The sequence below is a fragment of the Platalea leucorodia genome, assembly GCF_965183815.1.
Source record: "Platalea leucorodia genome assembly, chromosome: W".
Classification (NCBI taxonomy): domain Eukaryota; kingdom Metazoa; phylum Chordata; class Aves; order Pelecaniformes; family Threskiornithidae; genus Platalea; species Platalea leucorodia.
In genome coordinates this window covers 8,025,068-8,052,833 of record NC_138859.1, presented here as the reverse complement: position 1 = coordinate 8,052,833, position 27,766 = coordinate 8,025,068, and the positions used below count along the sequence as shown (strand labels likewise).

The following is a 27,766-nucleotide window of genomic DNA, read 5'->3' as shown; positions in this document are numbered from 1 at the left end:
ATGGAAAAAGAAAATATCTTCCTACGCAATGTATATAATTAAAGGAACTGGCTTGCCAAATAAACCAACCAGTTAAATACATAATATACTCTGGAACTATTTGTGTAATTTATTTACAATGACACAATTTGACAATTTGGAAAAATAATTAAAAGACTGAGAAATTAAGGTCACAATCTGTATATCAGAATTATAAACCTGTCTGAATATATTCATCTAACTATATGGTTCTTATCACAAAGTAACATATCAAGGTACTCCTTAAGTTTCACTTTACACAAAAGAAAGCTGCAGTTTTGGTTGTCTTCTGTGGTTTGATCTCTCTATAGGATGTCTAGTTCACTCAGTCCACTAACTAATGCATGCACAAATCACTTGTTTAAGAAGTTAACCAATATCTTCTCAAAATAAAGGAAAAGAACAAGCAAAAGCACTCAAGTAGAAGTCAGAAAAAAACTATCAAAGAATCAAACATCACTTAAAATTGATAAGGCATCTTTTAATATGGTATAAACTATAAAAATCATAATAGTTTAATAACTCCCTTAAAATAGTTTAACCACTCATTTTGCATTAAGTGTTTTTTAAAATATATGCTTACTTAAATATATATAGATATATAAAAACATTTATTATATACGTTTACACAAACACAGTACATTTACCCAGAAATTTTTCAGTATATTGTCACAGGCACAAGCATTTCTCCAAATAGTACAAAGTTATTAGGACAAGAGGAAAAAAAAAAATAAAAAAAAATGAAATCCTGTTTCTTCATTTGTCAACATTTGCACAAGTGCTGTATTTGAACAAATACACACAAATAAACAGGTTTCCAAAGTTAATATATGCTTCAGTCTTGCAGATGATCACTTACATTTCTAGAGTTTGTTTCCCAAATTCACAGTCAAAAAAATTCTTTTTACAACTCTAACGTTTTTTCAAACAGAAGGTATAAAGCAGATATGTCCACTTGGTATAACTGTGACTAATGTGTGCATGACTTGATTGTTTGCAAATACAGAGACTTAACATGGCTTGAAATAAAAGCAGCTTTGAACGGAAAGAACATAGGTGATTCTAAACCTCAAAAATTAGAAAAAACTACAGAATAAAGCTTTTAAGTCCTTTAGAAAAATACTAACCTGTTTTCTGAACTAGATGTAGAAGTACTAGATGATGACAATGTATGAGAATTTGACATGCGTGAGACAAACTTCTGGATGGTGTTACGAGATGGAGCTTTGATCCTCGAGCTACGCCTACTGTGATATTTCTGGAACAAACTCTCAACCTAACATCAGAAAAAAATAGCAACAGTCATATTTATGCTATGAATAGCTTGTATTTAAAGGTAATATTACTGAAGCTTAACTACTGCTAAGAAAGATCTATTCACCTTCACAACAATGCATTAGCAGTAGCAGCAGCAGGAATTTCAGAAGTCTTACTAATAAATAGATCACAAGAAACTTCACAACAAAAACCTATTTGCTTATTAAAAATAATAGCTTTAAGTATACACATGATTACTTCTGAAGATCCTTGTTCTCTTTACCTTTCAGCTAATCAGCGAGACAGACAAATTAGAGCAGAAAATGCAAGATTTGAATCACTTGCTAAACTACAGCTCTCTACTAATTATTTTAGTTATGCCTTTTATTTGCAGTTTTTTTTTTTCTACTTGCAGAGACCCAAATTAAAGATATAATTAAAACCATATATTCTTGTTGCTTTGAAATGCAGCAGTTCTCAGCATTTTTAAGATAATACCCTAAAGACTTACCTGGAGTGTATTTTAGATCTGCCATTAGATCTATTAGAAATCTATTACCTCAAAGTTCTTCAGTGTCTTTCTCCAGAGCATTGGGTCTGAGGGTTCAAGCTGGAAGACCCGCAACATAACAAACAGCAGATGAATACAAAACGTCCCACGGCCACAGCTACAAGTCTGCAAAGAAAACTATATGCTAGGGCTCTACTGGATTGATAATTACACAGATCATTAAGTGCATCATGGAGACATATACTAGTCTGCCCCCCCACTTTAAAAAAAAAAAAAAGGAATAGTTAATGCAAAATATTTCATACATAGACATAAATATCTTCTTGCATGGCCTTACAGAAAATGTGAATCCCCAAAACATTATTCAGGAATACGTATGGAAAAGCAGACAATTATAACACTAGTTTTCTCTTGACTTTTTTATTTTTTAAAATCAGCTGAAGCTATTGCTATGCTTCATACTAGAAGGAATTTATGCATATAATCATCACATATCCATAACATGACAGCAATCAAACTTAAATGAGATGCTTCTGTTTACTCAAAAACCTAAACGTTCCCCAACGCAGCATCACAGCAGTACTATGCAAGTCTCTGAAAAGAACCTCACTATGGGTATTAATGAAATTATCACACCATTAAAGGAATTGTGTCATGTGCTTATCATTTATATATCCCATGAATAGAGGAAATATAGTGTTTCAGAGTGAGAAACTAGAAAAATGAAGTGGCCAAATTATAGCAAAAAATACTTAAGACATATAATTAGGAGACACTTCTAGGAATAAGAAATATACAGAACATTAGTAATTACTTCCCATAGTTTTTGTTTTTTTTTTTTCTTAAGATAAACTCTAGACAAAACTAATACTTGCTACATATTTGAAGAAATACAAGCTGATCATTATATTACATGAGCACAAATTACAACTTTTAAACATTACTTTATAGAACCGTTAGCAAGGGTTGGTGACTAACTTGATCTAATTTGGTTTTGTACAGTTTTCCAAGATTAACTATAAATTAGTTAAAGCTACAGACAACACAAAAATGTTCTCTACCTGAGGCCCAATAAACACTCTGTATTTATTATCAGGGCTGTCTCCTCCAATTAAGAAAGAGTTGGGTCCTATCTGCTGCAGCAGGTACAGCCTGGCTCTCATAACTTTGTTGACACGACGATTTGTTTCCTCAGGGCTGTATGGAGAGGAGCCATCTGGAGATGGGGCTCGTCGAGGTGGTGTTATTCGTCCACTCTGAAACTACATAAGCAGTTCCATCGTGAGCATTTCCAGGACAACAGTAAGTTTAACTACGTATTTTTTCCCCAAATGACATAGAATTAGAGTCCCCAAAACCTGAAGAAACTATAACCTGCTTAGACTATATGAATTTAAAATGATTAATTTTGTTCCATGCCCAGAACTCAAGAGCAGAAGAGAGTTGTAGCCAAAATTTCTGTAGCCAAGGTTATTTCATAAATGAAGAAATCCTATGACTACGGTTTACAGAAGGGAATATAAGGTCAATGAAGAATAAAAGTTAAAGAAATTCCAAAGGGTTTCCAAAGAAAAGGAAAAAGGATACAAAGAAAAACAATCGAGCAAAAACAGATCAAAGGTGAAATTGTATGTGTGTGGGTTTACATTTCAATTTCTTTTGTCAAGAGGAAAGGAGCTGTGCTACAGCACTGTAATTTGTGATTTTTGTCCCTAGTTCAGAGGAATGGCAATACTTATTTTAATTGATTTTGGAAACCTTGTTTAGAGAGCAATGGGACAATAAAAAACAATCAGATCTTATTCTTACTCTAATCGCACTGTGAAGTTGTAGGCAAGTCAACTGAAGCTTAACTGTGGATGAGCATTTTTATAACAAACTTGTTACATACTATTGCTCAAAACATTATGTTCTTGATCTTCTTTAATAAAGCCAGTTACTACTGCTCAAAACATTCTATTCCAGATCTCAAATGTAACGATAGAGATTTTGGTCTTCTAACAATGCACATAACTAAATCTTCTCTAATCTGTACATAACAATCAGTTCTTGAAGAGAGGATCACAAATAGCATACCATAGCATACCAGTAACACACTTCTGCAGCAATCTTAATCCAGTCAACAATCCTAACCCCAAGGGAATGTACCTGCCTGGAGAACTGACATCGGGGTGGGGGGGGTGGGGGGGGTACCGGACAGACGACTATGACACATGCAGGACAACACAGACATGACAAAACCAAAACAAAAAACCAAACTCCTGGCACCTCTTCATGCAAATCAACCTAAGAGAACATACCTGTCTTCACAACTGAGTACCTATATTTCTTAATTTATTTCCTACAAATAAAAATTGAAAGCAGGACTGAATTAAGAAGAAAACACGCACATACAAGCAGAGAACAAAATTCCACACATAAGAGAAATGTAACATGAGATATGGTCTGCAGGATTAGGATTAGATACCAATTGCCTCCCTAAGCAAAAGATTGCAGAATATAGCCAAATTCAAAATTACATCACAGCTTGCAACTTACAGGCACTGGAGATACCCTTTTTCTTCTAACACCTGGTGATTCAGATTTAACTGTCCTAGAGGATGATGAAAAGCTACTAGGAGAAGGACTACGTCTTCCTTTCTGTGTAGGTGAAGCAGCAGCGCTTTGTCCTTCAGCCTGAGGTTCTAGAGAGATTTTGTTCATTTCCGATCCATCTCCTTTCCCAGGGATAGGTTTCACCACCTTGCAGGAATTAAACCATGTGTTAGAATTATGAATTGATCATTTTACATTAAAGCAAAACAAATTCATCAAAACTTGTTTTGCTAGCATTATAATAATTAAGCCATTATTTAGACATCCAAAGTTTGCATGTTCCCCAGGTTCTAATATTAACATCTAATAGGGGCTATCTTGTTAATCTATATGCAACACAAGCAAGAACCTTTTTTCCTGTCCATTTGTGCTACTTATGTTAGAGTTGTGGCAGCAACTGATTTGATTTTCTCAAAGTGCTTCTGTAATTGTCATTCATGGTATCTCAGAGGACAGCAATTCTCCCATTTGGATAATAAGAACCAAAAGATTTTTTTTTTTTTTTTCTACAGGCATTGTCTGCTTTTTTAAGAGATATAACCTTGGATCCATCTGTTACATACAGTATCAGTTGATAAATACTAGGATTGCTATTTCTACAGCACAATATGAATGCTTGCTGCAAAGTAGTTACTTTAAACCTGGAGGCAATTCAGCAAAATTAAGGTGTGCTGTGCCCTATAAGAACCACAGCCAGCTTTTCTGCTTGCAATACAAGTAAAACAGCTACACTGCATCTCGTATCTGAGCTAATCACTGTGCATAGTGCTGCACTACCTGAATAGACACATGTGCTCAAGAAGAGTGAGCACATACACTTCTAATACAGTGATTTGTTGCATAAATGCTGAATTTTGACATTGAGATATGGAATATTTCAAGACAACTTTCAGCTGCCTGCTCCTCAAACCTACATAATGTATGAGAAGAGTAAGGCCCCATGGAATCAAATTAAAAGTAGCCACAGCAGGCAGTCAGCTTTAGTTCTACATTTCTCCATATCTTAGAGGCTTGACTCAAAGCCAGAGGGAAACTCCAAGTAACACTTCAGATTAACAGAGCAGCTCTCCTAGAAAGTTGCAGAAGTCTCTTTGATTTAGTCAAAAAAAAAAAAAAAAAAAAAAAAAAAAAAGCCTGCTCAGGGCATGAGGAAGAGACATCCAGCCTCAGTGCCTTTCTACCTGTGGATTTAGACTGCATCCACAAGGTCAAATGCTATTTTAAACTGAAGCATTTAACTCATCCAGCTGAAGCTGTTCCACTATCCAGAAATGCATTCAAGTTTCAGCAAGCTACACGGAGAAGAGGACAATGAGAAGGTTGTAGCCTAGCAGTTAGGCACTGCCCAAGAGAGGAAAAACCTGCATTTACAGCCTTGATCCAAGCACTGCTTGTTATACTTTAAGAAGTCACCATATTGAGTGTATACTTATTTCTGTTCTAGAAAAGCTGCCCTCAAACATTTGTTTACTGCATCAGATGATCTTAGCTTTAAATTAGCACCCCAATCAAGTGTTACACAGGAGTCACATTGACCACTGCAACTACGTTTATACGTAACTAATTGCTATTAATTAACCAGCATTATACTGAATATGCTAGTGATAGAATCATAACTGTGTTTAATAAGTTTTCAGTTTGATCTGTCTGAAATTTCTTAAAAATTACTTCTGAGCCGTTTATACAAAAGCATTACACAAAAAGGCTAATAGGAATACTCTGGCATCCAAATTTTAGCAGAGTTGAGACTTACGTGAAAGAGTTACTCAGATTTGATTTGTCTGGTTGTAATAAGCTTGCGGTTTGTACATTTGTCCTGGTTTTGGCTAGGATAGAGTCAATTTTCTTCCTAGTAGCTGGTGTAGTACCATGTTCCAGATTTAGTATAAGAATAACATTGATAACACACTGATGTTTTAGTAAGCACTGCTCAGCAACAACACTAAGTCAAGGACTTTTCGGCTTCTCATACTGCCCTGCCAGCGAGGAGGCTGGAGGTGCACAAGAAGCTGGGAGGGGACACAGCCAGGACAGCTGACCCCAACTGAGCAAAAGGGCTATTCCATACCATATGATATCATGCTGAACAAAAAACTGGGGAGGCTGGCTGGGGAAGGGCACAGCCACTGCTCAGGAACTGGCCAGGCATCGGTCAGTAGGTGGTGAACAATTGCATTGTGTGTCACTTGTTTTGTATATTCTTTTATCATTATTATTATTTTCCCTTCCTTTTCTGTCCTATTAAATTGTCTTTATCTCAACCCATGAGTTTTACCTTTTTTTCCAATTCTCTCCCCCATCTCGCTGGGGGGGGGGGGGGGGGGAGAGAGAGAGAGCACGCACGCGCGCGAGCAAACAGTTGCATGGTATTTAACTGCCTGCCGGGTTAAACCACAACAATATTAATCTAGCAAGAAAATCCACACACAGTAAACATAGAAAACTTTCATTTAACATTTTCAAACTAAGGAAATGTAAAGTCACAAAACCCTAAAGAATGAAGGGAATACAAAGCTCTACAGTGCAGTTTTACACTCAAGTGTAAGTTTTTATCTAGTGAACAAGAGTTACTTAACATTAGAAGGAAGTGTTGCCACAGCAGTACTTTATACTACACAATCAGCAGCACAGCAATGTGCCTTTTTTTAAATAAAGCTCAAGAAATGCGTACACTTCAGGAAATCAGCCACAGTTTCCTGTTAAACAGCTCTTAAAAAAAAAGAATGAGAGGATCACAAGAGTCCGCAAATTGTTAACAATAAAGAGGTTTCTAAAAGAAAGAAATTTAAGGGATTTTTATTTGTAATAGTTGTCACAGATATCACCCTTACTTCCGTGCCACTTACCACAGGGCCTCTCCTGCTTCTTCTTTCCAGCCATTCATGCTTCCAGGCTGGCATACATGTTGCCTTGAGTTTCTCCCTGATCATACGCTCTTCTGGGCGGTCATCCATCTTCTGCAACCCCCTGAGGGTTTCTCTAGTCTCCACGTCACACCTACATTGGGGGGGGGGGGGGGGGGGGGGGGAAATTATAGTCATAGTATTATACCTTAACTAAAAATAATTGTACCTATACCATTCTTAAGCTTTGTGCCATCCTGTTCTCCCTCTCCTTACAATGCAGCTACTAAAACATTACTTCCAGCTGACTGCAACAAGCCTGTCAAGAGTTACAATTTTTGAGTTAGCTGATAGTGGCATCAAGACAATCAAAATGGACTTTAGACAACTAGGGCAATTGCTTTAGAGAACTAGGTTGCTAGAGCGATTCCTTAAGAGAACTAGGGCGATTGCTTGAAGGATCAGGAGCGCAGGTAGTGTTTTTCCTCCATCCCATCAGTAGCCGGGAGGCATACGGAAAGGAACAGGAAGACCCACCTCATCAACACGTGGCTCAGAGGCTGGTGCCAGCGGTGGAATTTTGGGTTTTTCAACCATGGGGCAGTTTACATGGCACCAGGCCTGCTGGAGACAGATGGGGTTCACCTGTCACAAAGGGGGAAAAGGATCCTGGCCCAGGAGTTAGCAGGCCTCATTGAGAGAGCTTTAAACTAGATATGAAGGGGGAAAGGGATAAAACCAGGCTTGCTAGGGATGAGCCTAGGGGTGGCATGCCTGTGTTGGAGAAGAGATCTATAGCCCAACTGAAGTGCATTTACACCAATGCACGCAGCACGGGCAATAAGCAGGAGGAGCTGGAAGCCATTGCGCGGCAGGAAAACTATGATGTGGTTGCCATCACGGAAACACGGTGGGATGACTCACACAACTGGAGTGCTGCAATGGATGGCTACAAGCTCTTTAGAAGGGACAGGCTAGGAAGGAGAGGTGCTGGGGTAGCCCTGTATGTTAGGGAGTGTTCTGACTGTCTAGAGCTCAACGACAGTAATGATAAGGTTGAGTGCTCATGGGTAAAGATCGGGGGGAAGGCTAATAAAGCAGATATCCTGGTGGGAGTCTGTTACAGACCACCCAACCAGGACGAGGAAACAGATGAAGTATTCTACAAGTGGCTGGCTGAAGTCTCACAATCCCTAGCCCTTGTTCTCGTGGGAGACTTCAATTTACCAGATATCTGCTGGAAATACAACACAGCAGAGAGGAAGCAGTCTCGGAGGTTCCTGGAGTGTGTGGGAGATGATAACTTCCTGACGCAGCTGGTAAGCGAGCCAACCAGGGGAGGTGCCCCGCTGGACCTGCTGTTTACGAACAGGGAAGGCCTGGTGGGCGATGTGGTGGTCGGAGGCTGTCTTAGGCACAGCAATCATGAAATGATGGAGTTTTCAATTCTAGGAGAAGTAAGGAGGGGGGTCAGCAAAACCGCTACCCTGGACTTTAGAAAGGCAGCCTTTGGCCTGTTTAGGAGTCTGGTTGAGAGAGTCCCTTGGGAGGCAGTCCTGAAGGGCAAAGGAGTCCAGGAAGGCTGGATGTTATTCAAGGAGGAAGTCTCAAAGGCGCAGGAGCAGGCCGTCCCCATGTGCCGCAAGTCGAGCAGGCGGGGGAGAAGACCGGCCTGGCTGAACAGGGAGCTTTGGCTGGAACTCAGGAAAAAAAGGAGAGCCTACCGCCTTTGGAAGAAGGGGCAGGCGACTCAGGAGGACTACAAGGATGTTGTGAGGACATGCAGGGAGAAGATCAGAAAGGCGAAGGCCCAGCTGGAACTTAAACTGGACACTGCCGTTAAAGACAACAAAAAATGTTTTTACAAATATATCAGTGACAAAAGGAGGGCCAGGGAGAATCTCCCTCCTTTGCTGGATGCAGAAGGTAACCTTGCCATGAAGGATGAGGAGAAGGCTGAGGTACTTAATGCCTTCTTTGCCTCAGTCTTTAATAGTCAAGCTAGTCATCCTCAGGGTTTTCAGGCCCCTGAGCTGGGAGATGGAGATAGGATGCAGAATGAAGCCCCAGTTGTCGAAGAGGTGGCAGTCACTGACCTGCTCCTCCACCTGGATGCGCACAAGTCCATGGGACCAGACGGGATCCACCCGAGGATACTGAGGGAGCTGGCAGAGGAGCTGGCCAAGCCACTCTCCATCATTTATCAGCAGTGCTGGTCAACCGGGGAGGTCCCGGATGACTGGAAGTTAGCAAATGTGACGCCCCTCTACAAGAAGGGTCGGAAGGAGGATCCGGGGAACTACAGGCCTGTCAGCCTGACCTCGGTGCCGGGAAAGGTCATGGAGCAGATCATCCTGATTTCATTATGCAGTAAGTGCGGGACAACAGGGGGATCAGGCTTAGCCAGCATGGGTTTATGAAAGGGAGGTCCTGTTTCACTAACCTGGTTTCCTTCTATGACAAGGTGACCCGCTTAGTGGATGAGGGGAAGGCTGTGGATGTTGTCTACTTGGACTTCAGTAAGGCCTTTGACACTGTCTCCCACAGCATTCTCCTGGAGAAGCTGGCTGCTCATGGCTTGGATAAGTGCACTCTACGCTGGGTTAAAAACTGGCTGGACGGCCGAGCCCAGAGAGTGGTGGTGAATGGAGTCAAGTCCAGTTGGCGGCCGGTCACGAGTGGTGTTCCCCAGGGCTCAGTGTTGGGGCCGGTCCTGTTCAACATCTTCTTTGATGATCTGGATGAGGGGATGGAGTGCACCCTCAGTAAGTTTGTAGATGACACCAAGTTGGGTGGAAGTGTTGATCTGCTGGAGGGTAGGAAGGCCCTACAGAGGGACCTGGACAGGCTGGAATGATGGGCTGGGGCCAACTGTATGAGGTTCAACAAGGCTAAGGGCCAGGTCCTGCACTTGGGTCACAACAACCCCATGCAACGCTACAGGCTTGGGGAGGAGTGGCTGGAGAGCTGCCTGGAGGAAAAGGACCTGGGGGTGTTGGTTGACAGCTGCCTGAACATGAGCCATCAATGTGCCCAGGTGGCCAAGAAGGCCAACAGCATCCTGGCCTGTATCAAGAATAGTGTGGCCAGCAGGACCAGGGAGGTGATAGTGCCCCTGTACTTTGGAACTGGTGAGGCCGCACCTCGAGTACTGTGTTCAGTTTTGGGCCTCTCACTACAAGAAGGACATCGAGGTGCTGGAGCATGTCCAAAGAAGGGCAAGGAAGCTGGTGAAGGGTCTGGAGCACAAGTCTTATGAGGAGCGGCTGAGGGAGCTGGGGCTGTTTAGCCTGGAGAAGAAGAGGCTGAGGGGAGACCTTATTGCTCTCTACAACTACCTGAAAGGAGGTTGTAGCAAGGTGGGTGTCCGTCTTCGGTCTCTTCTCCCTAGTAACAAGCGATAGGACGAGAGGAAACGGCCTCAAGCTGCGCCAGGGGAAGTTTAGGTTGGATATTAGGAAAAACTTCTTCACCAAAAGGGCAGTCAGGCACTGGAACAGGCTGCCCAGGGAAGTGGTTGAGTCCCCATCCCTGGAGGTATTTAAAAGACGGGCAAACGTGGTGCTCGAGGACATGGTATAGTGATGGACTTGGCAGTGATAGGTTCACGGTTGGACTCAATGATCTTAAGGGTCTTTTCCAACCTTAACGATTCTATGATTCTATAACTAATTTGCTAGTCTGCAGTTCACAACATATCTGATGTAACATTGGACACCCAGTAAAGAGGAATGTCTTGGCAAATATTAAACCAATACAAAAAATTACCCTGTATGTCATGTCATTCACCAAAAGTTTCAGAAGTGTTGCGATGGTTCATGCATGCATTGGCAATTCATAGCTTGCAATCTCTATTTTAAAACAATTTACAAAGTGTGTATAAATTAATGGTGAAAAGTTTCCATCTTGATAGGACGCACAAGGATGAAACTATGTATGTAGTGCCTCTTCCTATACATGAACTCTTCCTCAAAAAAGAGGACTTGTAAACTAATACACAGTATGTTTAAACTAGACATAGAAATAACGAAAGTAAGGCTAGTGTCCTTGAAAATTGGTTTCTGAGTGACTGATGACTCAAAAGCACTTCACGAGTCAGCTATAATTATATCTGTAAAATGAAAGCATAAGTCATCTGGGCTTGTGCTTTTTTGACCTACAGCAAATAGTTGCCTGTGATTGCTGGCAACTACAAAGGAGCATAAAATACTGTCAGACACTGAAAGACAAATATGAACAGTCTGGAAGATTTCCTGATTCTGTTGAACTATCTGCTAAACCACATTCTTAAGCAGCAGTACATGATCCCCTTCCATCTTCCTGAAGTTATCAGTCTTTAAAAATAAGCAAGCTTGACTGCCCTCAGAATAAAATTTTGTTTCAAACAAAGTCACAACTTAAAGTAGAAGATAAGGCTAGATAATAATTTAGTTACAATGAGAAGCAGTTGCATATTTACATCCGCTGCTTTCATGCATGCAGTATTCAACTTTTAAAACATTTAGCTATGCAGTTAAAACTATATTTATGTACTGTATGACAACCTACAACATATTCCCTACAACATTCACTGCAATAACATGTCAAAATTACAATGCCTATCAGCAATGTATCACTGAAGTTAATTTATCACAAATCCCTACTTAGAAAAGTGAGAAGTTTTCACTGGTCAGAAGGAGTCATCAGGTTATTTTTTTCCTCTCATTGTAGACACAAAGGAAACAAAGTATTCTGAGACAGGAAATAACTCTTCCTGTTCAGTGCTGAAACATAATAAGCAGATGGATATTGTAAACAAAATTAATTTTCTTTCAAGCAACATCTAAACCTACTGTTAGCAACCAAATTTAGACTCTCAGAACCATGTCTAGCAATTAAATAATTAATAAATAGAAAAACAATCCACCTATTAATGTTTTTTCAGAGGTTAAGCATTAATGCTTGCTTAACTTCAAAACTAATGCAAGTGAGAAGTTATTTTTGTCCCAACACTGAATTTCATACTATTGATTTCTAGAAAGAGACAAAATCTAGCGATTCTTCATGAAAAACAGACATCATGAAAAACAGCAGGTAGAGTCCAAATGGAGAACATGCCTAAAAGCTTAAAATAGGGGAAGAAACACTATTGTCTAAAAAGAGCTGATTTTACATTTTTTCCTCAGTCAAAAAATATCAGTTCAAAGACAAAAATCTTCATCTGCATAAGAACAGTACAGCTCCAAAATAATATAGGTGCAAGTTAAAAATATAGAGTTACTCTGGTTTTTATATTAGTTATTCCATGGCATGAACCATCTCGGTTGCATGAATACTTTGTATACAAGACAGAAAACACTATTCCAGCAGCAAAAGAATGACACAGTATTTCATTTGTTCATATAACCATGATTAACTTCCCAACTGATATAAAAAAGTCTTTTAGAGGCCCTTGGACTTGAATTCATGAACAATGCAATATGACAGTGGAGGCTTCACAATCTGTGCTTGTTCTCTAAAAAGCAGAAGCAACTATCTTCCTGTCATGTGACAGCTAAACTGATCTACTCCTGCCTGCACAAAGAACTCTTGTGCTTTTCCTCCACGCAGGTGGGAAAGACCAACCAAGTCTGAAAGCTTTCGCTCAGTAAACCAGTTATCTTTTGCAGAATTTAATTATTGTGTGTATTTTTACAGAACAGTTTCTGAAGTGTTCAAAAAACCTTCCTATTTTAACTCAAGCTTGGCTAAAACTATAGTTTATTAAATATTCTTATACTGCTGGATCTGTGGAAAAAAAATATTTTTTTGTGAATGCACAAAGTTTCTTGCATACTGCAGGACATCCTCATTTTTGTAGCCTAAACCTACAGGTTTTGTTTATTCTTTAATCTAAAGCAAAGTCCCTCATCTAGTCAAGCTGAAGTTTGCCTATGTGACAACAGCTGGGTTGCGATTCCCCATATCACTGTACCTCAGTACAGAAAAATAAAACCCAGAGTGTACTCCACTGATGACTTGATCCTGCTCTGATCTTGATCTTCATACAGCAAAAGCTATTCCCGAGTCAACGTAACGATGTGCTTAAGTGACTGCCACGTGGTACTTTATTTGAACAGCAATAACACAGCTAAGGAACAGGCAAAAAAATAAGTCTCAGAGAATGTGCTAGCTTGGACCAGGGAGTCTGACATTTCTCAACATCCCACCCTTCTGTTTCACCAGGAAGCAAGGATTTTGCTCTTAAGTGTTTCAGCTTTCCATGAATCAAGCAAGAAGGATACAAGGCTTTTTTCCAGATAAATTTTAACTTTTAAACTCCCCCCCCCCCAAAGGCAGCATTAAGAATCTTTTAAATTCTTTTTATTATTATTTTTAAACCATCAGACATTAGCTCCTGTATTATTAGTCGAGAAATTCTGAAGAAATGGGTCCAAATTGTAATTCTAAAGTACTGAGCAAGCTCAATAGTGCAATGACTGTTTTTTAATGAATAAGCTTAGTGGTCTGCTCATTAATAATTGCATTGTTCACTTTGAATTATTTGCTTCATGAACTATAAAACTAAATACACTAGAATTAATGTATTGCATGGAAACAGTCTAATGCAACATCTTGTACAATACAGAAGGCAAAACTTTGTCCTTTGTTTCTGTCTCAATTTTGAAGACTTGCAAACAGTAATTGAACAGTTAGATTATTAACAACTGGTTCTCTATGGATCAATGATTCAATATTTTAAAACAAGGTATGCAATACACATTATTTAGCAAACTATTGTGAAATACACAAGTTTTACTTCTGAATGGCTCAGTGAATTTAATACTAATTCTCTGTAAGTATTTTTCTTACAAAGGGCATATAACAGTATATGAAAGCTGAATAGTAACTCCAAATCAATTTTCCTGTGATTCTCAATGTTTAGAAACAGTTAGATGTCTGCTTCTCTGCTATCTTATTTGGGAAAACAGCTTTATCCAATAGCCACACTGGACCAGATTTTATTAGCAGTAGGAAAACAGGAAAGAAGCAAGTTCTGAAATAGGAAAGAGTCAATTCACCAAGAAAAGGAAAGCTCTGTCTGCCATATCCACAAATACTCAATCGTAGGGAGGAAAAAAGTTATTAGCTGCTGAGTTTTTTGGTGTTTTTTTTGTTTGTTTGTTTTTTTAACATTTGTCTGAAGCAAGTTAGCAAAGATAACTTGCATACCAGCAGTGGTCAAACCATGGGTGACCACAGAAAACACTCATGAACAAAAGTGGTCACACAGCAGCTCTATCAGAACAATCAATGCATTTAACAACAGGTTGTGAGAAGAGCCCGGGGTTTGATGGAAAAGCACTGAATGAGAAGGAACGAATATGGGAGAAATTATATATTCTGCTCAGTGCAAATATATATGGTGACAATCAATACTGGGGGCAAGCTTAGATGGGAAGTACAGAGCTCATTTTGGGGACCTTAAGCAAGAAGTAAGAATATGGGCACCCAGCTACCTGCAACCCAACCCTCAATAGGTCCTGAGAACACTGGGCTAGTCAGCTGGCCTGGAGGCATGCTAGGAACAGCTTTCAGTGTGGGGAGCAGGGGCAAAAGAGTTAGCCATTCCCTGAATTGAGAAGGTCAGCTATTAGTGTTTTAGATAACTTCTTGCCACTAACAGTTCCAGTAGTGCTCAAAGTTTCTCTTTTGCCATTAAGTATTTTCAATAATATCAAGATCAGTAAAAAAAAAAATAATCAGATCAAGATGGGCAAGGCATGGTCTGTCCTCCTGCCAGTCTCCCATTCCTTCTCTTCCTGATCCACTACTGCTGGCATCTAACCATTTGTGTCCATCTTAACAAAACAAAAGATCAGGTATGGCACATTTCATTAAAATTAAAAACTTAACAGGGAACTTTCTCAACCTGTTACTAAACGGCAGCAACTGCCACTTAAAGACAGCAGTGAACACACTACTTCATAGAGACTAATGAATCTAGCTTCCTAAAATAGTTACAGGGATTTTAGCCAAATGTTATAAGTGTGAAATTAAGTTCTATTCTTCTGTTAGCATAGCTGACAAATACAAAAGGGAAAACAATAAATCTTATTTCTTTTTTCTAGCTGCCTCACCTTCTCCAATAGCTCTTCATCATCTTCCCTTGAGAATAACATAGACTCTCTTCATTTGGCCAATACACTTCCCACTGAAGCTCACAAGGAGTATGTATTGAGTGGTACTCTGCACCCACTGTTTGCCTTTCACTCACATGAAAAACCTGCCACTTTATGTCATTATGAATCACTAACAAGCATTTTGCATTTGAAAGGTGTTTCTATTTACCTCAAATAAACTTATATCTTCTACATATATTTTGAAACATACTTATAAAATATAAATACATTTACATGTTACAAAACTACAGAAAAAGCATAAGCAGTGCCCAGGTGTAATGAAACAGAAACATAACACCCAGCAGGTTTCTGTGGAACCTCCACTGCCCTGGGGATCCCAGGCTGCAGTGCAAGCGTCCCTGCTGGAAACCACCATCAGGTGACAGCCACTGCATCTTTACAAAATAGTTTTAAAAGCTAAAGCATATCCTATTTCTTCCAGCATTTTTCTATAAAAGGCTAACAAATCTATTTAGAATGTGAAAACATGGAAAAACCCTTTCTGTTATTTGTCTCTGAACCCAAAGCTACTGAGCCTACATCTCTACTAGCTTAGTAGCAATTGTTATTTACTCAGTTTGATACATCCCTTGTCTTCTCTCCCTATAAAGTCTCAAAGACCACAACAATCAAGCATATCTCTGGAAGACTGACAAATGTGTCTTTTGACCTGTCAAAAAGAACATTTCACTGTTAACAGGACAACATTCACAACTGAAGCACTAACTCCACAGACTGAGCCATCACCTTCAGCGGAACCTCACAGGCCCTGGTCAAGAAGGATCATCTCCTCAGTGATGAAGACACAGATCTTCAAAGATGAGTGTCTAAAGTTAGAGGTAAGTTACCTGCCATTTTCTAGCTCCTAGTACATATTTGAAATATGTTAAAAAAAAAAATGGTTGGATTGCTCGCTCTGAAGCCACCTAATCATACTTTGAGATTGTGGCACTATTCAGCAGCCACTGAAAAGGAGTCCTCCTACAAAACAAGCCAAGAAATAATTGGCCTCTATTTGCAACAGATGCTTGCCACAAAGCTAATGAAATGGGCTTCTTTTCTGTATGCTTCCTAAGAAAGCTATCAGACATCTGAAGCAAATGTTACAAAAGCTCCTAGGTCTCTCTAATCCTTCCTGCTGTTATTTAGTCTCTCAGTACCAACTCAGATGCATTAAGGTATACACATACTGTGGTATTTTCAAGATTTAAAAATAGCAGTTCATTACATGATCTCTCAAACTCTTTACTTTCATACTAAAAGGTTTGCAGAGGGAGTCTGGTATTTTATCTCTATAAAACTAAAAGTTTATTCCATTATTGAGCAAAGTTTCTAAAAATTACAGGAAGTAGATAATTTATATTGATACATGGAGGCCCAAAGCTACTAATAATTGTGCAGCTTAATTCTTGTTGTAACTCTATGTATTTGGACTAATATATCTAAAGTGTGACAATACAGCTTACACAATGATTCAGTAAATTTATTACTGTATGACAAACTTCAGTATCCCAACAGAGAAAAGAATCCAATATGCCCAGTTCACATTGGGCAACTGAAGAGAAAAAGCATGTCCTGCCCCCATCCCAGTGTGACATACTACTGGGCATTACTCCAAGAACTGCAGTAATGTCATTAAAAAGAAAAATATAGCAATAAGAGTGCTCACTGACAGTTAACTATGATTATTTCACCTGCACCAGGTTATAGGATCACAAGCACAGGTATTAGAGAAAGGGATTAGCATATAAACAAGTAACTTGGACAGGATTAGCTATGTAGATTTTCCAAAGCTACAACCTATTAAATAATTTCTTGAGGATTTATAAACAAGAAAGGGAATTTAGACCATTCTGGCACTGTTCAAAACTGCAGAATTATCAGCAGATATCAAATGTTCCAAGATTGCTGCTGTAAAGAGAATTTTAAAGTTCTCTCAGCAAAAGATGATCATAAAAATAAATCACATAAAGAAAATAAGAAAATAAAGACTTATAAATATGTTCTTCCTAGCAAAGAAACATAACAGTCTAAAATTTTTAAGTCTTAATGACTGGTTAAGCAGTAAATGGTATGTAATGCAAATGGAGAACCAAACTTACTCTTTTCAAAACAAATAAGTCTTAAGATTTAAAGCTAAATTTAAGTTATAAAACCCAACAATCTCTGGCCTTACAGAATGAAACTAGAGACCCAGAAAGATGTTTAACAGGTTTGCTCTTGTTCTTTTCTGAAGAATGATTTTAATACCATATTTCCATGGTAAAAGTCATATTTCTCACCAGGATTATGTTTGTTAGCAGGGTACACTAAGAAACAACTATAACAAATTATTATTGTCATCTACTAGTTTTACTGAAGTAGCATTTAGAAGTCATGAAGCAGGACCCTGGTATGCTAATCATCCCAATTTATATTCTTATTTATGTATCTTGTCTGTATCTGCTTTTGTTATTCGGTATTCATCTTTAAGCTTATGCTCCAATTTGTTTTTTCTTCTTTTTTCATGTAAGCTTGTCCATATATTTATCAGTCTGAGTTACACTGGCAATTAGTATTATTAATTTTATTTCTTATGATTTAGGAATCCAATAATAAACTGTATTAAATAAGCACTAAACCTTGCTAAAGAGATATCTGTCTTGCTCACTGACACTCAGAGACCCATTCAAAAATGTCTCCTTGTTCTGCAAAGACTCATGCATAAGCTGAACTTGGCTCCAAAAGCCAAAGGGGACTAAACATTTCCACATATATTTCCGGCTCCAGCATAAAAAGCTTTCCTGGGGTGCAGAGATAAAGTAAAAAATTCCTTGCAAGCCTATTTTGAGTAACTGCTAGGTGAAGAACCACCCTATAGCAACGCATTAGACCCCTTCACTCACTTATGGTAGATCCATAGTGGACAGCATATTTTCTATCAGCAGAAAGTCACAGGTGAACTGCACTCTCACCATGAAGACCCAGACTTAGGATCTTCAGTAACTCTCACATGCTATACAGAGTGCTCTGCGCTGTGCAGGAAGAGCAAGTCTCCTTGTGCAACAAGGAGGGACCTTTTGGTGATGTCTGTCAACTAGTCTAGCCACAGGCTGGGCATACAACTACACCCATTCTAACAATGTCAGCTACTATTACAAGTGTTTATTTTTGTAAGATGATAAGCTACCATGACATGTTTTCACTTGAAAGGCAGCAATACTTCCCTTAAAATTGTCTTTTTCAGCTTTTCATTATAACTACCTTCTCTCCTCACAGAATTTGTCATTATATATGATACTGCCATGTTACTTCAAAAGAACACCTATTTGGTTTTGGACAAGTAATGATACCAAATCAATTTTAACTAGCAGGTAAAGGTAGTATATTTAAACTGGGACAACCCGAGCAAACATACTTTCCTTTGCACCAATCTGCCACAGTTGATGACAGCTCCTAGCACTAGAATACATATATGCAGACAGTGACTTTTTAAGATGCTGCAGTCTAACTCTACAAGATTTTGCCTAACAGAGTCCGTAGGCAAACAATATAAACTTCCACAGAAACACAAAAAGGAGCAAACCCCAGACTTCTAATACAGCATCAAAACACAAAGCCTGTTTCTCAAAATCATTGTTTACATATTTACAGTACAAGTCTTCTTTCCAGAATCTTTTTTTCCTCATTTTGAAATATTGTCAATATTATCAGTTATTCAGTGGATTTATTGTGTCCCAGGCTTTATGCATACAGTTCAACAGTTTACTTCTGTGAACATACCCTCCAAGCTTCACACTGAATTGAGAATTTTTTTCATGTTGAAAGAACATATTGCAAAATTAAGACTTTGTCAGAAATTGACTGTCGGCATTCAAGCTAATAGGTTCCGATTTCCTATATGTTGTTGATCGCTTAAGATATCAGTTACCATTTAAGACCAGCAATATTAATTTTTCTTCAATCACATACAACCTACAATTACTCAGACCATCTTTCAGGTAGCTGATAGAATAAGCCTGGGGCCATTCAAACTTTTCAATTAAGATAGTCAAAGCAGAACTGCAAGAAAGACTATGAACCAGCAATCAAGGAAAATCTGGTTTTAAGAACTGCCATGCACCCCAGCCATGCTAAAGGACTCAGAAAAGTCTAGATAGGAAGTGGTTATTAACCATTTGTGCAGTATCCTCAAACATTGCTTCAGCTGAGATAGCAGCACTCAGTGAAGTCCACAGTTTCAAAGAAGAAACATGAATACACAAGTGTGCCTTCAGATTTTTAAATTGCTCTCCCACATAGCCCAAAAGACAAGATTGTGTTTGTTTTGCAATACTACACACTAGGCTTTTGTGGACTACTCATGTAAGCTCATCAACGCAATTCTCAAACCACCATCTTCTGTCTGCAATTGTGTTCCCCCTCTATAGATTAACTCTGAAATTTAATGGAGCAGTTCTCTGGAATTATGACACTATCAGTAACTTTGTATTAAGAAATCTTAGCAAGGCCCTTTTACAAGTATTCCTAATTTAAGAAAGAATGCCAAGATGCTCCTACATTTAGTTCACAATGCTTAAGTATTCATTTACAGCAATGACAAGGTTTCCTTGCCTCATCCCTGCCCCCTCCAGAAGGAGCCAATTAAAAAAAACTGGTATCAAACACGTGGTCAGGCTAAAATGAAGCATTAATGCTTACCTGAGCTTTACAGTGAAGTGAAAGCAATGTACTGCTTCCCCAAGACCAGAAAGCCAGAATGTACTAATGCTTTTAACAGTAACTTCCGTAACAAAAATTAAGGTATACATAAAGGTAAACTTTAGCCATGTGCTGAAATTAAAACTAAAACCATTAAAAATATTTTTGATAGGTTGAGCAGTCACTTAGTTGCACATATATACAAAGCTGCTCCACGGTTTTCCCAAGCTTCTCATGATATGTGATTGAGAAAATTGTACTGACAGAGAGACCTCCTATTATCTGTCTGGAGGATGACATCTCACTGTTACGCATGAGAAATAAGGACATATTGAAATTAAAATTGCAAGGAATTAAAGTTTTCTTTAGAAGGCTTTCCTCCCAACCCTAAATTTACAGCACAATTTTCAAAAACTTCTTGATTTGCAGACCTTATTTTTCATTGTAAAAGTATGCCTTTGTACAGAAAAGCAAGGCTTTTCTTAGCTGTATTTCACAAATTCCTTAAAACTAGGCTATAAACCCTGAGGCAATGTGTAGGCCCCTGTTTCAGGGGCACCTGTTCTAGAACACAAACAGTTGAGTCAAATATCAACCTGATGAACAAGAACAATCATTATTAGGAATTAGTGAGCATGATTCAGAAAGCAGTAGAATTAAGAACATTTTTGTATTCTATTTAAAACAGCACAAGACAAACCTGAGTCCTGAATAGCAAAGATTTTATTCTAATTATCCTTGCATACTTCTTCGCTTTACAAAAATAAAAGTATCAGAGGTTTTATTTTTAGTTTCACACATATTAGCACTGTCCTTGGAATTTTTTTCTTTTTTTTTTTTTTTTTCCTTAAGAAAGATATCTTGCAGGGTAAGTTAAAGCTATATAGGGAAAGCATGTAAACTGTGTCAGTCCCTGTATGAGGAGCGTCTCATTTATAATGAGAACATAAAGTGAACATACTTCATCTTAAATGTTGTTGCCACCAATACATTAAAAATTTTAAAAATCCACACATTAAACAGAGAGCCTGCTATACAAAACCCTATGTACAGGATAGTATTTCCATAGCTCTGTCAAGTCCCACAAACAAGACAGAAGAAATTCAGATGCTGCTGCAATCTTATCGCATTTATCACTCCTACAAGGAAACTTTAACATTAATATTGCTTTAATGCACAAGTGTGTTTTATCCATTACCTGTATTTGCCTACATATTAAGCTTTAGCACTCCACCCCAACAATGTTGGATTTCAGATAGTCTGAATACAATTAATTCATAATCAACACTAAAACCTAACTATACCATGACAAAAAGATAGGAAAATATTGTCTTGCTTACAGCCACACTTACGTGCTCTAGAGGGATACAAAATTACAGCCCTCATCTGTATGACCTGCTCCCAGAGCAGACCAGTTTTCAACTTACCACCTAACACTATCAGCACAATCAATGTAACACAAAATTCAGCATTGGGTAGGAATGTGTAAACACATAGTTAGACTAGGAGTCCATGCTGATGTGTGGTGGGTTGACCTTGGCTGGACACCAGGTGCCCACCAAGCTGCTCTATCGCTCCCCTCCTCCTCAACTGGACAGGGGAGAGAAAAATACAACAAAAGGCTCGTGGGTCGAGATAAGGACAGGGAGAGATCACTCACCAATTACCATCATGGGCAAAACAGACTCAACTCGGGGAAATTAATTTATTGCCAATCAGAAGTGGGTAATGAAAAATAAAACTAAACCTAAAAACACCTTCCCCCCACCCCTCCCTTCTTCCCGGGCTCAACTTCACTCCCGATTTTCTCTACCTCCTCCCCCTCAGCGGCACAGGGGGACGGGGAATGGGGGTTGCGGGGAATCTCTGCTCCGGTGCCTGGAGCACCTCCTCCCCCTCCTTCTTCACTGACCTTGGTGTCTGCAGAGTTGCTTCTCTCACATATTCTCACTCCTCTCTCCCGGCTGCTATTGTGCAGCAAGTTTTTTCCCCTTCCTAAACATGTCATCACAGGGACGCTACCACCATCGCTGATTGGCTCAGCCTTGGCCAGTGGCGGGTCCGTCTTGGAGCCGGCTGGCATCGGCTCTATCGGACATAGGGGAAGCTTCTAGCAGCTTCTCACAGAAGCCACCCCTGTAGCCCTCCTGCTACCAAAACCTTGCCACACAAACCCAATACGTACTGTTAAATGCCTTCCTTAAATTTAGTTCAAGTATTAATGACAAAATGCAGTTACAGCAGCGTGACAGGCATTTAGACTCATGAAAACTGCTCTGTTCCCCTTTTCAGGGAAGGGGCACAGTTAAGAGATAATATTGTCAGCATAGAGCTAACTACTACATGAAAGTGTAGTCAGCACCCTGGAACTGACAGAAGCGATTTAATGAGGAACTTCTAATCAGGAACAGTTAACTTTGAAGAAGAAACAAAAGACTGATAAAAAGGAGTCTCCCGGTCACAGGGCTGAGAAGTTGCCACACAAGAATTAAGTCAACAGATTGCTGGAGACACCTAGCCTGAGAGAAGAAACAGGAGGACACCACAAAACAGTCAAGCCAGGAAATACCAAGATAAGCATGAGAAAACAAGGCCACTGATAAAGCCGAAGTGAGAATCGCTTGAACCATGAGTGAACTATCCTAATTAACATAGTAAAAACCACAGCTCCAGCAATGAAGCCCCCCGGCCCAAGCAAAGACCCCTACCCACTGAGCATGCTCTGGAAGTTTAACACACACTGTACCTTTAAGTAGGAGACGAGGCTTGTGAGAACCAATAGAAGCAAGACTGAATACGCGGAATGGTAAAACACTGATAACAGATACTTAGAATGTATAAAATGTCGCTGTATGTTAACCAAGGTGTGCTTGATTTGTGGGAAACCACCGAGCACCCAGGATTGCGCAAACCTGAAATAAATAAGCAATGTCTCTCCTGAGTATGTGACGATTGGCTTATTGCACACTGGGTAATGAATCCGCTTTTCAAACAACGGTTTTCTGGCGACCCAGATGGGACTGCCGTGAAGCCTTGCCCAGATCGACTTGCCGGCTACCGGAGGGGAGAAGCTACTCTTCGGATTCTGGCGCGCACCGACCTGTTTGTTTGGGGACTCCGTGAGTGCTCTCCCTGTCTGGAGCTGGTAAGCAACTCAAAGGTGCAATGCGTAAATTAGAGACGTTGCAAGGGGGTATAATAGGTGGAAGATTGTATAAAAGGTAAAAAAGGTATTTTATGAGTTTCGTGCACGCTTGACAGCGATGACTGGAGTGCATGAAAGCGTGGGTAAGAACATTCTTTTTGGGTAAAAATATGGGAGCGGGACAAGGGGCAGGACAGTCTGGTGAACCTCCCCTCTGCTCTCCATTAGGATGCATCCTGAAACACTGGGATAAGTTTGGTGGGGATCCCCTAACAAAAAGAAAATTAAAAGAGTACTTCAGTCAATGGTGGCCGATGTATAAATTGGATGATGGGAAAAATGGCCAGAAATGGTGTAGAGAACTGCTAGTGCAAAACAACAAGATGTCTCAAACAGCCTGGGTGCTAAAACCACAATGCAGAGCGACGGTCGCTAGGACCCAGGACCGGACAGTACCCTGGAGTGAGGGTGAGGGAGGGAGCCCCGTGGAGACAGGGCGGCCTTGCCTCGGCCCCATCCCCATGGTCTGCGAAGCGTCTTATTCCCCCCCACATCTACTGCCTGGGGGACAGTCCTGGTATCGCTCCTCTTGGTTTGACTGGTCGCTGATGTAATTTTCCAATTAGCAAAACTACTAACCACTTGTGCCTTGGGAAAGGCACAAAAAAACAAAAAGCAGCAGATTTCAAACTGAAGCCTCAACTGCAAACTTTGTTTTCTATGCAGTTCAGTCCAGAATAACAACTTCCTGATCGCAATTTAAAAATTAAACTTCATAAATTTCAATTTATTAAAAAAATTAGACTATTAAGAAAAATCCCTGTGTAATTTGTTTAATAAAACCCGTTGTGTAGTTAGACACAAGATGCAACATTTTCCCTAGTTTGCTCATTCTAAAACACAAAAAACAATTAAATAGAAATGTTGAATTTAACTCAAACAACAAGTAAAGCTGACCATTTTATTTTTTAATATTTCAACTAAAGGATGTACTCATACAACAAAAGGGAAATTGGACACGTAAAGTCTACTCTATAGGCCAGAGTTGAACTGGATCATAAGCCAGAAGAGTCAGGAGTACTGTGAGATTTTTTTTTTTTTTTGCAACATAAATCAGCTCACAGCAGGCTGCAATGAAGTTCTAAGAGCTTCCAATCTACTAGCAGTATGTGACAGAGATAAGTTATTTTAACATAATAATGTAGTCTTTAAAAGAAGCTGAACTGAATCGCAGAGAAAGCTATCAAACTGAAGGTCATATATAACATTTGTAAAACTGGAAGTTCAGAATGATTACTGAAAATCTATTCCATGGGACAACACAAAGAGTAAACATTGCAAGGTTTTAGTTTCTTTACTAAGCAGCTTTCAAAAATTTGAAAAAATAAAAAACAAAACAATTTTTCAGAGTATTCATTTGAATGCAAACCCATTTAAGCAAGGCATCCAAATTTCATCTCTTACCACTGCCATATCTGCCATTCTATATCCATTAAGGAAAAGCCAAGTTACTGTTGCTGTGGGTAATTTAAGTTTTTCAGTTTGGTTATGGATCTAAATCTCAGCCATAAACACTTAAAAGTTCTATAGATTAAGATACTTTTAAGCATGAAAAAAATACACTGAATATTTAAAAAAAAAAAAAGCAAAGAGTCCATAAAATATTTATGCAAGTAGGATCTTGAATTTGCTGATAAAATACTCTTAGATCAAGTACTATTAGAACTAGAGCAATAACAAGCACAGAAACACATTTAAGTAATTTAAATACCTAGACTCTGAATAAACAGCTATATATGCCACTACAGAGGAAGAAGGGGCCAGAAGCTATCCTTGGGTAGGTAACCTATTGAAACAGTTCCATATACCATCTTCCCAGCAGCAATATCAATTTAAGCAGTTCCTACTCCCTACCTCAATTATTCACTTATATCTCTTCCCACTGATGTAGATATAAAAAAAAACCACCCCCACCACCCCACACAAAAAAACCACAACATATTTTGAAACGAAGTTGAAGAGGAGACAGTGGAAAACTGTTGAACTGGTTACAGGACTGGTGCCACAGCCAGGGGTTTGGCTACTTAGACCATGGAACTTGCTTTGAGAAACCTGGTCTACTGGGGGCTGATAGGGTCCATCTGTGAGCAAAAGGGAAGAGTGTCTTTGGTCATAGGCTTGCCAAGCTGGTGAAGAGGGCTTTAAACTAAAGCTGCCAGGGGAGGGGAACCTCAATCCAGTTTGATGCCAGTGCCAGCAATAGATGCCTAGAGCCTGGAGAAGGATCACAGGTCAGCAGGAGAGCACCTGAAGAGCAGCACAAAGGAATTCCAACCAGTAAGTTGGCTTCATCAAGGACCCAACTTAAATGCCTCTATGCAAACACAGGTAGCATGGGGAATAAAAAAAGAGGAGTTAGAGACATGTGCATGCCTGCATGGCTATGATCTTATTGGCATCACAGAGACATGGTGGGATGGCTCCTATGACTGGAGTGTTGGAATGGAAGGATACAAGCTCTTTAGGAAGGACTCTTTGTTGGATGCTGTCGTGGTTTAAACCCCAGCCAGCAACTAAGCACCACGCAGCCGATCGCTCAATCCCCCCTTGTTGGGATGGGGGAGAAAATCAGAAGGGTAAAAGGGAAAAAACTCATGGGTTCAGATAAAGACAATTTCATAATTGAAGTAAAATAAAATAGAACAGTTAAATAGGCAAAGCAAAAGCCACTCACGCAAGCAAAGCAAGGAATTCATTCACTCCTTCCCATCGGCAGGCAGGTGCTCAGCCATCCCCAGGAAAGCAGGGCTCCGTCACACGTAACGGTTACTTGGGAAGACAAACACCATCATGCCCAATATTTCCCCCCCTCCTTCTTCCCCCAGTTATATACTGAACATGATGTCATACGGTATGGAATAGCCCTTTGGCCAGTCTGGGTCAGCTGTCCTGGCTGTGCCCCCTCCCAGCGCCCCCCCCCTCCGTGCACCCGGCAGAGCATGGGAAGCTGAAAAGTCCTAGAGCAGTGTAAGCACTACTTAGCACCTATTTAGCAACAGCTTAGCACTACTCAGCAAGAACCAAAACATCAGTGTATCATGGACATTGTTCTCATCCTAAACCCAAAACACAGCCCCATACTGGCTACAAAGAAGAAAATTAACTCTATCCCAGCTGAAACCAGGACAGATGCGGAGGGAAACTTTGCCATGAAGGATGAGGAGAAGGCTGGAGTTAGCAGGCCTCGTTGAGAGAGCTTTAAACTAGATATGAAGGGGGAAAGGGATAAAACCAGGCTTGCTAGGGATGAGCCTAGGGGTGGCATGCCTGTGTTGGAGAAGAGATCTATAGCCCAACTGAAGTGCATTTACACCAATGCACGCAGCACGGGCAATAAGCAGGAGGAACTGGAAGCCATTGCGCGGCAGGAAAACTATGATGTGGTTGCCATCACGGAAACACGGTGGGATGACTCACACAACTGGAGTGCTGCAATGGATGGCTACAAGCTCTTTAGAAGGGACAGGCTAGGAAGGAGAGGTGCTGGGGTAGCCCTGTATGTTAGGGAGTGTTCTGACTGTCTAGAGCTCAACGACAGTAATGATAAGGTTGAGTGCTCATGGGTAAAGATCGGGGGGAAGGCTAATAAAGCAGATATCCTGGTGGGAGTCTGTTACAGACCACCCAACCAGGACGAGGAAACAGATGAAGTATTCTACAAGTGGCTGGCTGAAGTCTCACAATCCCTAGCCCTTGTTCTCGTGGGAGACTTCAATTTACCAGATATCTGCTGGAAATACAACACAGCAGAGAGGAAGCAGTCTCGGAGGTTCCTGGAGTGTGTGGGAGATCACTTCCTGACGCAGCTGGTAAGCGAGCCAACCAGGGGAGGTGCCCCGCTGGACCTGCTGTTTACGAACAGGGAAGGCCTGGTGGGCGATGTGGTGGTCGGAGGCTGTCTTGGGCACAGCAATCATGAAATGATGGAGTTTTCAATTCTAGGAGAAGTAAGGAGGGGGGTCAGCAAAACCGCTACCCTGGACTTTAGAAAGGCAGCCTTTGGCCTGTTTAGGAGTCTGGTTGAGAGAGTCCCTTGGGAGGCAGTCCTGAAGGGCAAAGGAGTCCAGGAAGGCTGGATGTTATTCAAGGAGGAAGTCTCAAAGGCGCAGGAGCAGGCCGTCCCCATGTGCCGCAAGTCGAGCAGGCGGGGGAGAAGACCGGCCTGGCTGAACAGGGAGCTTTGGCTGGAACTCAGGAAAAAAAGGAGAGCCTACCGCCTTTGGAAGAAGGGGCAGGCGACTCAGGAGGACTACAAGGATGTTGTGAGGACATGCAGGGAGAAGATCAGAAAGGCGAAGGCCCAGCTGGAACTTAAACTGGACACTGCCGTTAAAGACAACAAAAAATGTTTTTACAAATATATCAGTGACAAAAGGAGGGCCAGGGAGAATCTCCCTCCTTTGCTGGATGCAGAAGGTAACCTTGCCATGAAGGATGAGGAGAAGGCTGAGGTACTTAATGCCTTCTTTGCCTCAGTCTTTAATAGTCAAGCTAGTCATCCTCAGGGTTTTCAGGC

General features: G+C 40.3%; 1 protein-coding gene across 1 annotated transcript in view; it reads right to left on the bottom strand.

Moving 5' to 3' along the window:
• LOC309601731 (mitogen-activated protein kinase kinase kinase 1-like) overlaps positions 1-27,766 on the bottom strand; it is a gene marked incomplete at both ends in the record, with an annotated part of 72,599 nt that overhangs the window by 17,793 nt on the left and 27,040 nt on the right. The window contains 5 exons of the mRNA XM_082334895.1: positions 1,146-1,294; positions 1,835-1,951; positions 2,848-3,048; positions 4,325-4,528; positions 7,228-7,378. Of these exons, the coding sequence (XP_082191021.1) occupies positions 1,146-1,294; positions 1,835-1,951; positions 2,848-3,048; positions 4,325-4,528; positions 7,228-7,378 (822 nt within the window). The remainder of the gene's footprint in view (positions 1-1,145; positions 1,295-1,834; positions 1,952-2,847; positions 3,049-4,324; positions 4,529-7,227; positions 7,379-27,766) is intronic.